At 41.4% G+C, this 16,119-nt stretch overlaps 1 protein-coding gene across 5 annotated transcripts in view; it reads right to left on the reverse strand.

Annotated features, from left to right (window-relative positions):
• The window catches only part of GMEB1 (glucocorticoid modulatory element binding protein 1), a 37,196-nt gene extending 21,348 nt beyond the window's left edge, over positions 1–15,848 (reverse strand). The window contains exons 1-5 of one of the 5 annotated variants that reach the window (XM_029948136.1): positions 14,616–15,848; positions 12,836–12,873; positions 9,540–9,693; positions 1,605–1,717; positions 763–887 (exon numbers count right to left, since the gene is read on the reverse strand). In XM_029948136.1, coding sequence (XP_029803996.1) covers positions 763–887; positions 1,605–1,717; positions 9,540–9,667 — 366 coding nt within the window. In that variant the 5' untranslated portion in view covers positions 9,668–9,693; positions 12,836–12,873; positions 14,616–15,848. The other 4 variants (XM_029948135.1, XM_029948139.1, XM_029948137.1 and 1 more) reach the window with 4 other exon arrangements.
• Positions 15,849–16,119: the final 271 nt, after the last annotated feature.

Here is a 16,119-nt window from a genome sequence, read left to right on the forward strand (position 1 = left end):
CTCTTGGGTTCAATGTTGTAAAGGCTGTTTAAACAAACTGAAATAACCTACCTAGCTCTAAAGGTAAGGTTCAGGATATGGCGGAAAGAGTAAGTCCCATAGAAACCATTATCACTGCAGAGCCTCAAAATTCTATACTCCTTCATGATTCTAGGATGTTACCACCGATGGGGACTGTCTATGGGTACAGCCGTGACTATCACTGGCAACAGAATAAGCAATTACTTCCACATTGTGCTCTGATGAAAATTCATTTTTATCAGTGATAAATTTCAACAACTTCTACCATAACGCACACTTGCATAAGGCATTTTACACATATTATCTCATTTCATGTGCTTGTACTTTACAGTATGTGTGTGTGCGATTATTCACATTGAGCCTCTGAAATATTAAATAATACTTCTTCAAGGTCACCCAGCTAGTCAGTCATAGAGATGGGACTCCATTCATTCATTCATTCATTCATTCATTCATTCTTTCATTGGTTATTCATTCATATTTATTGGTTAATATGCCAAATATCATTCTAGGTGTTGGGGATACACTGATATACAAGACAAAACAAGTTCTCAGCTCTTATAGACCTTGTATTCTGTGTGGGACTTGAATCCAGGTCAATTTCACTCCAAAGTCCTTATTTTTTTCTACTGTGACAGTGTGGGACTATAGCCACAAAACTGAGAACACTGATATGGTAGATGGGAGAGGAGAAAACAAGGGGCCCTGAAACAGGCCCCAGCAAGGAGAAAAGACAATTACCTTGACACATTTCACATTTATTCCTGGACATACAAACTTCTTCCAGAGAAGAATGGCTTTGCTCTCCCCACAAGTTATGGGGTAAGCAATTTCCATATCCTCATTTGCTTCTATAGTGCTTGCATCTGAAAATGGAAAAAAAAAAATCAGTTATTTATTGAACACTTTTCCCCCAGAAGCTTAATTCAAAACCTCTACTTTTCTGGTTCCTCTAAGGAGTTAAGAGTTCCCATTGACTGGTATTGTTTAGGAATCTTCTGGAACAAGTTTGGCATACCAGCTTTCTTACCAAGCTCACACTATGTGCCAGACACGGTCCTATGTGCTTTTGTATGCTTAATCTTAATTTGGTTCTTATGACAATCCTGTGAGGCAGTCATTGTGTCCTATGCAGGTGTGTGGGACTCAGAAAAGTGAAGTGACTTTCCCAAGGACACACAGCTAAGAAGTGAGAGAACAGGATTTAAAATCTGGTTGGCCTAATTTCAAAGTCTTTTTTTTTTCCAGCTTCTTTCCACTGATTGTCTTCCGATCGACACCTCATAAGTCCTTGTCAGCAACTTCTCTAATGACAGGATCAACCTCGAGGCTCCAATTTCTTTGTGGAATTTTTGTAGATGAAAAGTCTTTTTGGGATCCTAGCAAACTGATGCTCAACAATCACCTAACAGCTCTAGCTGTCACTTGGTCGTGTCTCTAGCTGTGCCACCATCAAACCGATGGCTACAGCATTGGTAGGACACACTGGGTATGGGGGGTGGGGGAGAACACAGGCACAAAAGGCAAGAAATTTCAACCAAGTTAGCTAAGGTCAAAGACAAGAGAGTAACGAAAAGACTTACCAATCCCTTCTTCAATTTTGTGAATTGTGTGAGTTTCTACTGCCACGACTGCCGTGTTGTTCTCGGACCCAGGTTCATAAATCCTGTTGTAAAAGTGTCCATCGATAAACAAACTACATAAATCATGAAAAAATTAATATTCACAGCATGGGGTTAAGAAATTTCTTATAATCTATCTCAAAAGGAATAACATAAATACACTTTATAGCTCTATGTTAGTACTTTGACTAGCTCCCCGGTGTATTTACATTCCAAGCTGCTGGGATGGCTTTAGCAGCCACCACTGTGCACATGAGTCGACAACTTTCCTCACCTCAAAGCCAAGTTCCTCATGCTACTGTCTTTAAGCCAGACTTTTCCCTTTCTAAATTTAAACACTTCTGACATAAAATGTTGCTCCAAGTATAAGATTAAGCCATATTATAGGATTATCCTACCAAAATTAAAAAGTAATCCTGTTGGACAATTCAAGACAGGAAGAACCCACTGACTACAGAAGTTGATGTCCTTTGTTGGAATCGGAAGACACTTCAGTCTTTTTTAGCACTTGTGCAGTTTTCTTTCTTTTCTTTTTTTTTTTTACTTGTGCAGTTTTCAAATACTCATAACCAAACTACTGACATGAGCAGAGCCTAGTTTAAAATCTACGCCTGAAAAAAAAAAAAAACTATGCCTGAAGTAACTAGCATCAACTAAAGATATCACCTCAGGGAAAGTTTCTAAAATGTCTCTACCTTCTAAGAAAAGTGCTCAAATAACCTACTAAAATACAGTGATGACTTCTTTTTAATTTTTATCATAAACTTAATGCATTAACTATTGCCTCTTGTTTGAAAGCACTGCCTGAATAATATCTCTTGTATCAGTGATCACCCACCCCTGTGGTGACACCTCTAGCACAGACCTCGCCTCTGAATTTCACACCAGGATACACTTAACTGCTAAATGAATAAATACATTTGGATGTACCACAGGATTTTGTTGAATTCATTATGTCTAAGATAAATAGGGGCGCCTGGGTGGCTCAGTCAGTTAAGCGTCCGGCTTAAGCTCAGGTCATGATCTCACAGTTTGTGGGTTCGAGCCCCATGTCGAGCTCTGTGCTGACAGCTAGCTCAGAGCCTGGAGCCTGCTTTGGATTCTGTGTCTCCCTCTCTCTGACCCTCCCCTGATTGTGCTGTCTCTCTCTGTCTCTCAAAAATAAATTAAAAACATTAAAAAATTTTTAAAATAAACAAGTTCTCTTCCCTCTCCCAAACCGCTCTTCTTTCATTCCCTATCCTTCTTCCTGGCACCGCCTAGCACTCTACAGCCTAAAACAGAAGCCTGGGAATTTCATCAGATTTCTCCCTCCTCCTCCTCCTCCTCACCTCCCACATACTCAGCCACCAAATCCTACCAGATGTATCTCCTTAACACCAGCCAGACTCCCCATCTCTTCTTTCACTGCTACTGCCTTAATTCAGGCTGCATCATCTCCAGTCCAAACTAGTCTCCTAGCATCTACCTGATCTTCTGTATTCCTACTAGAATGATCATGTAAGTCCCTTCTGAAAACCCGCCAAGAACCCTCTACTTGCTGTTATAATAAAGCCCCAAATCCTTAATAGGATATTTAAGTTGTTCTAAGGTTTAGCCCCTGGTTTCAGCTCTCCCTACTTGTCACTTTATAATCCAAGCCCCAGTCATACCAAATTACTTGTGGTTCTCAGGACTGTCATCTTCTTCTACACCTTCTATCTTTGTTCTTATTTCCCCCTTTCCCCAGAACGTGCTTCCCCATCTATTTGTGTATGTGTGGGGTTTAGGGGAAGATTTTATTTATTTATTTATTTATTTAAAATGTTTATTTATTTTGAGAGTTAAGGAGAGCTCATGTGAGTGGGGAGAGGGGTAGAGAGAATCCCAAGTAGGCTCCATGCTATCAGCACAGAGCCCAACACGGGGCTCGATCCTATGAACTGTGAGATCATGACTTGAGCCGAAATCAAGAGTCAGAGGCTCAACTGACTGAGCCACCTAAGTGCCCCTAAGATTTTATTTTTAAGTAATCTCTACACCCAACATGGGGCTTGAACTTATATTCCCAAGATCAAGAATTGCATGTTCTATTCACTGACCCACCAAGGTGTCCCTCTACTTGCTTTTTAATTAGTAGCTCTATGATGCCTTTCCTTCCCTATCAATCCCTCCAGTATAATCACCTACTTCCTTCTTTGTAACGAACCGCATTCTTGGCTTTTGTTACAACACATGTAACACTTAACATTATATGTTTGTTTACCTGTCTGATAAACATGGTCTAAAAGGTCCCTGAGAACAGATTATGTCTTATTTACTTATTCAGTTTTGCATGTCTTGTGTTTCAAATACTAACTGGGGGGTGCCTGGGTGGCTCAGTTGGTTAAGCGTCCGGCTTCAGCTCAGGTCATGATCTCACAGTTCATGGGTTCGAGGCCCATGTCGGGCTCTGTGCTGACAGCTAGCTCAGAGCCTGGAGCCTGTTTCAGATTCTGTGTGTCTCCCTCTCTCTCTGACCCTCCCCTGCTCGTGCTGTCTCTCTCTCTCTCTCTCAAAATTAAATTAAAAAAACAGGGGAAAAAAATTACTAACTGGAACATGACAAAGCACTCAGTACGTAGTTGGTTGGTGGTAAATGAGGATTATGATAAATATGAGTAATTATTGCTTCAATAAGTTCAGTAAACTCATTCTAAATTGACCAATATGTGCAAAAAAATCTTTTCTTTTTTTCCTTAGGGTGAAATTCTTGGGGTGCCTGACTGACTCAGTTAAGTGGCTGACTCCTGATTTCGGCTCAGGTCATAATTTCACGGTTTGTGATTTGGAGACCCACATCAGGCTCTACACTGATGGCATGGAGCCTGCTTGGGTTGTCAATGTCTCCCACTCTCTCTGCCTCTTCCTTGTTTGTGCTCTCTCTCTCTCTCAAAATAAACTTAAAAAAAAGAAGAAATTCTTATTTATACATAATTTCAACAACCAGTGAATTGCACTTGTAGTGGGAAGTAGAGGCACAGTCTATATTTTTATGAGTAAACAAGGTTTTACCAAAAAATTTCCAGGGCACCTGAGTGGCTCAGTTGGCTAAATGTCTGACTCTTGATTTTGGCTCAGGTCATGATCTCACAGTGTGTGAGATCAAGCCCCACATCAGGCTCTGTGCTGACAGTGTAGAGCCTGTTAGGAATTCTCTCTCTTTCTGCTCCCCACCCCCGCAACTTGCTCACATGCAGGTACACACTCTCTCTCAAAATAAATAAACTTAAAAAAGAAGGAAAAAGAAAACATTTCCTAAAGCAACTCAGAATAGTAATGACTTAGCTTAATTCTCTACATCTACTACAACTATAATAAAACATCATAAAATATGTTGAAATGTTAAGAGAATGTAAGATAGTGACATGCCTTGTGAATCACCATAGGAAGATAAATTTATGTTTACTAGAGCTTTAAAATTAAGTCTATATCATTGTATTCTAATTCTCTGAAAACCCATATATAACTAAGTTCTTTTTTTCTTTTTAATGTTTATTTCTTTTTGAGAGACAGAGACAGAGCACATGCAAGGGAGGGGCAGAGAGAGAGAGACACACACACAGAATCCCAAGCAGGATCCAGGCTCCGAACTGTCAGCACAGTCTAGGGGCGCCTGGTGGCTCAGTTGGTTAAGCATCTGACTTCAGCTCAGGTCATGATTTCATGGTTTGTGGGTTCGAGCCCCACGTCAGGCTCTGTGCTGACAGTTCAGAGCCTGGAGCCTGTCTTCAGATTCTGTGTCTCTCTCTGACCCTCTCCTGCTCATGCTGTCTCTCTCTTTCTCTCTCAAAAATAAATATAACATTAAAAAAACACTTTTTTCTAGAGACGGATATGAGCATGAAAGAGAAAGTAGGGCCGATACTCTTCAAACTGAACTATTCCATCACATTTGGATCGAATGTCCTCTACAGGCGAAGTAAAAGGCCAGTCAGGATGCTCAGTAAATTTATGTAGTACACTAAAATCACTAGTCCTTGGTGATGTTAAAAACTATAATCAATCCAAAATGAATTGGACAGCCAAGAACAATGATGGAATCCTAGTACCTTCACTCCCTCTGATAACTTTTTTTTTTTTTAAGTAAGCTCTATGCCCAATGTGGGACTTGAACTCACAACCCTGAGACCAAGAACTGTGGGCTCTACCAACTGCGCCAGCCAGGTGTCCTCTACCCCACAACTTTTTTTTTTTTTAATCTTTTTAAAAATGTTTTTTATTTACTTTTGAGAGACAGAGCGAGCAGGGGAGGGTCAGAGAAAGAGGGAGACACAGAATCTGAAGCAGGCTCCAGGCTCTGAGCTAACTGTCAGCACAGAGTCCGATGTGGGGCTTGAACCCACCAGCCATGAGATCATGACCTGAGCTGAAGCCGGACACTCAACTGACTGAGCCACCCAGGCGCCCCACAACTTTTTGAGCATAAAAAATTATATTTGAAAAAGTTAATAACCATTTTCTTTTTTTTTAGAGAAAGCATATGCTGAACAAATCTTCTATGCTGAAAATCTCCTAAGATTAAAAAGCCTTCCAGTTACCTTAGTATCTATATTTAAAAAAAATAATAAAGTTAAATGTAGACATATTTTAAAGCCAATGTAGTATTATGAAAGTGTCATAAAAAAAGTGTCATCTTATACAATATGTCAGATTCTATGTATTTATATCAGGAGAACATTACCAGACTCTCTACTTTTGCTTCATAATGTATTCCTGGAAACATGTATATAATGCACACTTGAAAAAGTACAAAATATCATATATGTAAAAGTTAAAAAAGGCATACAAGAGGAGTTCTATATATTGAAATATAAAAATATTTATAGGGAGGTGCCTGGGTGGCTCAGTCAGTTAGGTGGCCAACTTTGGCTCAGGTCATGATTTTGCAATTTGAAAGTTCGAGCCCCACATCAGGCTCTGTGCTGACTGCTTGGAGCTCGAAGCCTGCTTCAGATTCTGTGTCTCCCTCTCTCTCTCCCCTTCCCCAGCTTACACTCTGTCTGTCTGTCTCTCTCTCTCAAAAATAAACATTAAAAAACATTTATAGAAAATCTCTACTATATTTTGCCTTTTGAATATTTTTTCCAATCTATTCCCAACAATTCATACTTGTTCCTTGATTGCTTCTTTCCCTCATGCTTGATCCTGCTGCCAATGAGGTTAAGTGTAACTGAACTAAAGACCTCATGATTTGCATCTTTGTCTCAATGGTGTTAAATTCATGAGACCTATACTTTATTTTTTTTTAGTATAGTTGACACATATTACATTAGTTTCACTGTGTACAACAAAATGGACTGACAAATTTATACATTGTTTGCCACAAGAGTAGCTACCATCTGTCCCTATACATCCCTATTACAGTATCACTATGTTCCTCAATGCAGTGCCTTTTACTGATGTGACTTATTCATTCTGTAAGTGGAAGCCTGTATCTGACACCTGTACTTCTTACCACTAGTATAAATGCTTTTGTTTCTCTCTAAAATGCAACATGATATCCAAATAATTAAAACATACAGGGCCCCTGGCTGGCTCAATCAGAAGAATGCCTGACTTTCAATCTTGGGGTTGTGAGTTCAAGCCCCACATTGGGCTCAGAGATTACTTAAAAATAAATTAATTAAACAAATATAACTAGAGAAATCAATTTGACATTGAGTGGCAGGCATCTCAAATGCAGAACCTGGAAATGTACTCATAGCTTAATGGTAAATTCAGTGTAAACAGTAGGTTGGTAAGTCCATATGTGGCACAAAGATGCCTATAATCTAATCAAGTGATGAGAAGTTTCCTGAAAAGGCAATGTCATTTGGAAAATAAAAAAGACATATAGACACACAAAATACATGGAACTAATCTTCAAAATAATTTTCTAAGTAGTTGAGAAGTGTCTTCTGTGTCCAGAAGGGATAGGAAAGCAACAACTGGAGCACTTTAGGAAAGATAGAAGAAACAATGACTCCGGGAGAAAATACAGCTCCCATGCAGGATAGAATCTACGCTTTAACTCTTCCCATGTTGCCCTTCCTCAAAGGGTAACAACTACAAGTACGTGTGTGTATGTAGCAAATGAAATCCCAAAAAGTGAATTTGAATAGGCATGTGTAATCTTTTGGTGCCAATAAATATTTTAATCACTTTATATGTCAATACTTACTATTATTATTTAAATATATTTTTTTTAAGTACACTCTATCCCCAAAGTGGGGCTTGGACTCACAACCCTGAGATCAAGAGTCACATGCTCCACTTACGAAACCACCCAGGTGCCCCTGTCAAGTAATTATTTATATTAACTTTTCTTTACAGATCTTAGAATACTTCCTTCAATATTCAGAAAGGTCAGCAAACTATGGTTTTGTGTGTGTGTGTGTGTGTGTGTGTGTGTGTGTGTGTATTTAAATGTTTATTTTTAAGAGAGTGAGAGAGAAACAGAGAGAAGAGGAGAGGGAGAGAGAGAGAGAGAAAGAGAGAGAGAGAGTGTGTGTGCGCGCGCTAGTGGGGGAGGGCCAGAGAGAGAGGAAAACAGAGAATCCAAATCAGGCTCTTTATTGACAGCAGAAAACCCAATGCATGACTGGAACTCATGAACCTTGAGACCATGACCTGAGCCTAAGCCGGACACTTAACTGACTGAGTCACCCAGGTGCCTGATGAAATTTCTTATACTAAAAAGTTTTTTAAGTTACCAAGAAAGGTTAGCTGTCTTTCTCCAGAAGTGTTTAAGATAAGGTACATTACTTAGTAGATTGGGATTGGATTATGTGTTTGCCCAAAAACTTTTTTTTTTCTTTTTGTAAGTAATCTCTACACCCAACATTGGGCTTGAACTCACAACCTCAAGATCAAGAGTTGTACACGCCACAGACTGAGCCAACTAGGAACCCCAAGAACATTTCTAATTCTATGAAGAATCTTTTAAATATTCCTCAAGATAAAATTACTATCTCTCCCTTCTTTCCAGAGATCTAATTCTTCTTCAGCCTTCAAGACCATATAAAAAATCTTATCTCTTCTTTCAAATTCATAGTGATGAATTCAAGCTACTTTCTAACCATGACACTCACGACTTCTTAGATTTTTGCCATGGAAGTGACCTCTTTATTTACATATATGTATTTTTGGTTTGTACAACTAAGACTACAGGCTCCATGATGGTGGGAACCACGTGCTATATTTTTTCCAACACTTTGTAATATATTGTATGATAGTAGGGGGTTGATATGTATTATTTGATAAACTAAGCTTGATTAATTTGCCCATCCTTTAGGGTCCAGATCCCTTCTGGTAGGAAAAGTTCTGTAGTTGTCTCGCCTAATCTCCTCTGACTCTAACTACACTGTCTTTCGGTAAATACATACCAAGTCCCTGGGCTTCACAGTGTGGATAAATGAGAAGAAGGGCCCATGAGGGGCACCTGGGTGGCTCAGTTGGTTAAGTGGCCAACTTCGGCTCAGGTCATGATCTCACAGTCCGTGGATTCGAGCCCCGCGCCAGGGTCTGTGCTGACAGTTCAGAGCCTAGTGCCTCCTACAGATTCTGTGTCTCCCTCTCTCTCTGTCCCTCCCCCGCTCACTCTCTCTTTCTTTCTCAAAATAAAATACACAAAATATTTTTTAAAAAAAGAAGAAGAAGAGGGAGCCATGTAACTTACCCTCAAAGGGCTTACAGTGGAGAAGAGGGAGAGAGACAAAGACAGTTTACTGTTGTAAGAAGTATTAAAATAACAAATAGCGCACACAGTATATTATAAAGATGTTCTGAGAGATGGATGCTAAATGTTCCATTGTGCTAAGCAACCATAAAGTTAAAACTTCCCCATTCTTTAAACCTCCCAAATTCTTCAGAATATCCAAATCTCTAGTTACTTACCCTTGCGGCACAGGCTGGAGCTGCAAGATCACTTGGGTTTTAGTGTCTTCAGGGTTCTCCCCTTCATTTCCTTCAGTGGGAACCACAACCACATCCCCCACTGGAACACTTACTTCTGCATTAGCCATCTTTCACATGAAGTCAGATAGCTGGGCTGTTGTCAGAAACAAGAAGCATCAGTGACTTTGGTTTGGAAAGGAACACCAGGATAATTGTGACTACCAATTCTAAGATCATGGTCCTCTGAAAAGGATGGGAACTGGGAGAAGGGGCTGACGGGCTCTGATCTTTCCAGACATGCTTTGGTACTCACTTGCTGATTTAGGTTTTCGTAGTATGTGATTCACCCAGTGCTGTGCTGGAACCTGCTCCTGAGAACTAACTGTGCACATCTCTTCCCAACTCCAAGTTTAGTGACATCAAGTTGGTAGTTTGAAATCAGTGACGCTGGGAGAACATATGCCACGGAAACTGGCAAGCACTATAAATCAGGGTTGTTGTTTGTTGTGTTTTTCTAGAGAACTGATTTATAGCACACCACTAGTTCCATCCCAATCAGTAAACTCCTAGAAAGTAGGAATCATTTTTTTCATTGCAATCAGGGCATTATGATTCACCAAGTGCTCTGTCCTTTGTGAGTACTTCATAAGTATCTGCTAACTGAAACTGTATAGAAAGAAAAATGATTTGCGTTGTGTGGTTGTTTAATAAATACTGAATCCAGGCACCTGGGTGGCTCAATCGGTTAAGCGTCTGACTGCAGCTCTGGTCATGATCTCACGGTTTGTGAGTTTGAGCCCTGTGTCGGGCTCTGTGCTGACCCTTCTTCTCTCTCTGCCCCTCCCCTACTTGTGCTCTGTCTCTCTGTCTCAAAAATAAATAAATGTAAAAAAAAATAATAAATTAAAACAAATAAATAATAAATACTGAATCCAACTGTATGACCTCTAGGAGTTTATTACCTCTTTGCCTCAGACCAAATGGAGAGATGATCTTGCCCTGATCTCTTCCTTGCAGACTTGTTGGGGAAACCAATGTCTAGCACTATGTGCTCCTTGACTCTAACATAACTCAAAGCATCATCCCAAATATTTTTAAGTTTATTTATTTTTAAGAGAGAGAAAAGTGGGAGAGGGACAGAGAGGAAGAGAGAATCTCAAGCAGGCTCCTCGCTGTCAGCATCATGTGGAGCCCCATCTCACAAACTGTGAGAGCATGACCTGAGCCAAAAATCGAGGGACGGATGCTGAACCAACTGAATCACCCAGGTGCCCCAGCATCATCCCAATTTCAATGAAAACTCAAAGGCCCAGGATATTCTGCAGCAGTTGGTCCTCACAGCTGCAAAGAAAGGAGTCACTAAAGAGAGTACAGGTAAGAGCACTGTGTTTACTTTCACGTGCACGGGGACACGGTAGATGTACACTTGAATATGGGACTGGTAGTCAGACAATTGAATCCACATTGTGGCTCTGCCACAGCCCTTGTTTACCTATATTATGCATACTTAAGCACAGCACTCAAAGTCTCCCTCATTTGGACCCAAAATATTTTTCCAGTTTTATCTGTAACTGTAATTCCCTGAGAATCTTAAGTGCCAGCCATCCCGGCCTCTGCCTGTACTGTGAACAGACAATATGTACCTTCAGGTTTTTGGACCTTTGTTATTCCTTAAGCCAAAACTCTCTTCTCCCTCACCTCTGTCTCCCTTCAAGGCCCAGTTCAAAGTCCACTCCTCCACAGAGCCCCTGACAAACCATTTCATTTCCCACAGTCCCCCAACACTTCACGTGTAGCTTTCCTCTAGTGGTTATCACACTGTGCTCTGTATTGTAGTTAACTGAACAGACCTCTATCTCCCTCACTGCATTATACTCTTCAGGAGGGCAGGTGCCGCTTCTCTAAAAAGCTGCCTGATGGTCATGGCACTGACATGTAGGTTCAATCCATTTTTGTTTGTATTTTATCTAGTTAAAATTGCTTGTATCAGACTTATGCTTGTTTCTGCCTTTTGTGATTCTCACATTCAAACTTTGTTCCTGAATTCTCTACCACCGGTACCCAAAAGCCTCTTAAGCTGTATCTGTGAGCACCTTCAACTGAACTCATGTTCTCTCACAAGCCTGCTCCTGTCTCCCTCCTCGGTAAGTGGCACTATCCTCCACCCATTTTCTCAAGCCAGAAACAAAGGAGTTATGTTTCATTCTTCCCTTTCTAAATCTAATCAAGCACTAAAGCCTATCCATTCTATCACCTATGTTTCTCTTTTTAACCATCCCCCATTCTCCATCTGTGCTGCCACCATATTCTGAGCCACCACACTACTACCTGAGTTTTTCCAGCTGCTTCTCATCAGTATCCTTATCTCTGGGTTTGCTCTCCATTCCATGATGTACAAAGCAGACAGTGATCTTACAAAAGGCCACAGGCCATTTCCCCATTTCAGAATCCTTCAGAGGATTCCCTTTGCTATTAAAGTGCAAGCATCCTAACAGTGTTTACAGAATCCTCCAAATCTGTCCCATCTACCCTGCTAGCCTCATTTCTCATAGTTTTTCTTCTCCTGACATTATGGGCTCCTGTCATTAAAGTTTTTTTTAAACCTTTATTTTTGAGAAACAGAGTGTGAGCAGGGGAGGGGCAGAGAGAGAGGGAGACACAGAATCTGAAGCAGGCCCCAGGCTCCGAGGTGTCAGGCAGCACAGAGCCCAACGCAGGGCTTGAACCCACAAACCGTGAGATCATAACCTGAGCCAAAGTCAGATGCTCAACCGACTGAGCCACCCAGGTGGCCCGCATTTTTTTCCTTCAATTTCTCAAATATGCCATATTTCCTCACCTGAGCCTTCATGCTTGTTTCCTCTACCTAGAGTTCTCTTTTCCTTCCTTTTTGGCTAGTCACTGCTAAACTTTTATAACTTCTTTAAACATCACTTCCTGGGGCACCCCGCTGGCTCAGTTGCTAGAGCAAGAGACTCCTGATGTCAGGATCATGAGTTCAAGGCCCGCATTGAGCAGAGAGTTTACTTTAAATAAACAAATAACATCACTTCCTTAGGGAGGCCTGTGACTTCCTTGGCTAGATGTGAGCTTGCATTCTTAGCACCTGCAGCACCCCTGTCATAACCTTCATCCCACTTTGTCAGCTTCTCCCCACCAGACTATGTCCTGGGAGAGCAAGGACGGCCTTTCCTTTTGAATGGTTCCCCTACACTTAGCTCGGTACCCATGACACTGACCAGTACAATAACCAGTTTTCAAATATCAGACGACCATTTACAAAACTGTCTGCCTACCTTGGATATGAAATGGGAGAGTAGGTGCTCTTCAGGAACTAAACGAAGGAAAGGGATGCACGACATTGTCATATACTAGAAAAAAATTAATTGTAAGATATTACAGTACACTATCTGAACTTCTGCAATTTAAAGGTTTAAAACTAGGGATAAAAGAGACAATCAATGGACTGGTTCAGCTGGCTGCCAACAGGAGAACCAAAACAATTAGGACCTTAGACTCTAGAAAAAAACAAAAAGGGATACGAATAAGAAATACTATCAAATGCTATCAAATTCTAGAATAATTGAACCAATAGATATCTTCAAATTTTGAACCATTAAAATGTAGCTTAGGAGTGCCTGGGTAGCTCAGTCAGTTGAGCATCCGCCTCTTGATTTCCGCTCAGGTCACGATCCCAGGGTCTTGGAATCAAGCCTCACACAGGACCTTGGAGCTCGATTTGCATCATCGCAGAGCTTGCTTAAGATTCTCTCTCTCCCTCTGCTTCTCCCTCTCTCAAAATAAACAGACAAATAAATGAAATGTAGCTTGAACTAAAATAATCACAGCTAACACTTGTTGGACATTTATTGTCAAGCACTATTCTGTTACTAGGACATAGTGAATGAATTTAAAAGATGTAATAATACTTTAGCATGGAACAAACTTACGGAATTATTATTCTAAAACAGTGGTTTAAAAATGTTTAAATAGCTTAAGTAAATTAATGGGTTAGAGGAGAATTAGAAGGATGCTTCTGGTTTTAACCTTCTACTCTAAGGTTGAGTCCTCTCTACAACACTCTGAATAAGTGGTTGACTAACTACTTGATTAATACTTTCCTCAGTAGGAACTCCTATTTTACTCCTTAGCCCTCCCACTCCTTAGAACCCATGAGAAATATTCTCTAACCTTCTGAGTTTATCCAAGAAGATAATTATAATCATCCACAATATGTCTTTCAGTGTCAGTAAGAGACACAGGTCTGATCCAACATGGCAATCCTTACATTCTTTAGAGAAGCAAGTTTAGGTTGACTATATCTCATTAACCTAAATACCACATTCCTGACAAGTAACCTGAAACCAGCTCTACAGACTACACTGGCTAACTGAAAGGTCATCTCTTTGAGGTGAGTATAAACTGAAAAGTAGCTCTTGTTTATAGCAACAAAAACTCCTGAGGCAAGATGACTGAGCTGCTCCTTTGGGTATTTCATGGAAGGGGCCTTAGAGTATTCATTGTGTAATCACACAACACTCCAATTGTAGGGGAACACACATAAAGATGTCAAATCTCTGTGAAAAGAATTATTTTGTATTTCTTTTCAAAGACAAAAAAGATACCTTGATCAAGAGTCAGCACAAGCCTATTCACATTAACTACTGGAAAACTAAACAAATGACATCTGACCTACTCTGGATTAAATTCATCTTTTGCGCTTTGAAAACGAATGTTTCTTTTTTTTTTTTTAAAAGTAATCTCTGTACCAACACAGGACTCAAACTCATGACCCTGAGACCAAGAGTCCCACGCTCCATCGACTAAACCAGCCAGGCACCCCTGAAAACTAATGTTTAAAACGTGGCAAAATCATGAGTGTCACATGTTCGCAGGGACATCAGAGTTGATAGTTGAAAAGGTAAAAGTAGCAGATACCCTGAAACTTTCTAACCCCAAAAGGTATTTATTCCATACTGTATTATAATTTTTTGTAGATTGTGTAGTCTATTAAGAAATTCCCATTATAATAATATATACAATAATAATATAGTGAAGTTAAAACTTTATTATTACTTAAGGCCGAAACTTCATTTTATTCTTTATTCCTTCTCATGCATTCAGTAGGTGATCCAGGGTGTTATCATATGTAAAAAAGCCAACAAGAATGCTACACAGGACCACTGTGAAGGACATAGCCAAAGCAAATGAAGTTTGGGATAGGTCACATATTGAAGACAGGTGTTTGGGGAAGCAATGGGATAAAAGCATTCTTTGAAGGGTCATCACGATAGACTCTAGGGGACTTCTGCTTAGGACAAGACCAATTTAGGGCCCAAGCTTACCAGATGAATTTGAATACAAATTAGCTATTTAATATGCATTTGTTAAGGTAAACATGAATAAGTGGTTGACTAATGACTAATGAAAAAAGTCATCAAGTCAGTATATGTTAAGTGTCCATAATTGATAAAAGGCTTACGAGTTAAGGAAGACCTTCCAAACATTTAATGAAAAGGTCCTCCGAAAGCACTTTGGTAACATTACCAGAGGCAAGGGAGAAGAATCCCTCTGTGACTCTAGAATGATCTGATCCTCCCTTTCCCTAATCCTCCAAGTTGAGGGAAACCCAGTTATTGGTTCTCCTAGACAGACACCAAAGAAGGCCCCTTCTGTGTCTGCTAGGAAAGTACTTTAGGGATTTCTCTCATTTGAAGAGAATTCAGACCTCCTCCTGTTCTGGGATAGGCAAGCTTTCCCCCACTCCCTAGGTCAAGGCTGGACACGCCTTAGTCTGGTCTGGTGGATCCCTCTCCAGGGCTCTCAGGTAAGGCTCTGCTCTCATCCTTTCTGCCCCTCAATTAGGAGACAGCTAGCCAGTTCCTCTGTCCCTTCTGAAAGTGGAAATGTCATTTCTTCCCCTCAATTATATTCTCTCCGGTCCTCCAAAACATGGGTTTTCCCACCCCCTGACATACCCCTGACATACTCAATCTCTCGTTCCCTCACAGGTCTGGACCTTTCCCATTCCTACTTGAGGCTCTGAGGCATCTTCCTACCGCCCCCTCATCGGAAAGGCAGGGGCCTGTTCACTTTCCCCTGGAGCTCTTCCTCCTCGTCCCCTGCTCACACTGCCCACCCAGTCACCACGCCTTCGGAACAGCACCTGCCTCTTTTTCCCCTGGACTGAAAGGCCGAGGCCTCTAACGCGCCCCTCGGGTGAAACTCGGGCCTCCTTCCCCTAGCAGAACCCACTCTCCTCTCTTGCTCCCCTGCCAAGCTTCTGAGGGTCTCCTCCCGGGCGGGCGTGCAGGCTTCCTTCATCTTTCGTAACCCCCCCACCCCCCCGCCAGGCGCGACCCAGGCCCCTCCCCAACTCTGTATCGAAGGGCCTGCTGCTCCCCGGGCCCCGCCTCTAGGGATACCCCGGGATCCCCAGACCCCTCGCCGGGGTCCTGGGCGTCGGGGCCTCTCAATCCGGAGTCGCTCCGGCCCCTCTGGGCCCCTCAGCCTAGGACTTCCGGGGCCCTCAGTTCGGGGGCGCTGGGCCCCCCAGCGCCCCGCTCGCCGGCGCCCGCCG

The sequence above is a fragment of the Suricata suricatta genome, chromosome 8 (genome assembly GCF_006229205.1).
Source record: "Suricata suricatta isolate VVHF042 chromosome 8, meerkat_22Aug2017_6uvM2_HiC, whole genome shotgun sequence".
NCBI lineage: Eukaryota > Metazoa > Chordata > Mammalia > Carnivora > Herpestidae > Suricata > Suricata suricatta.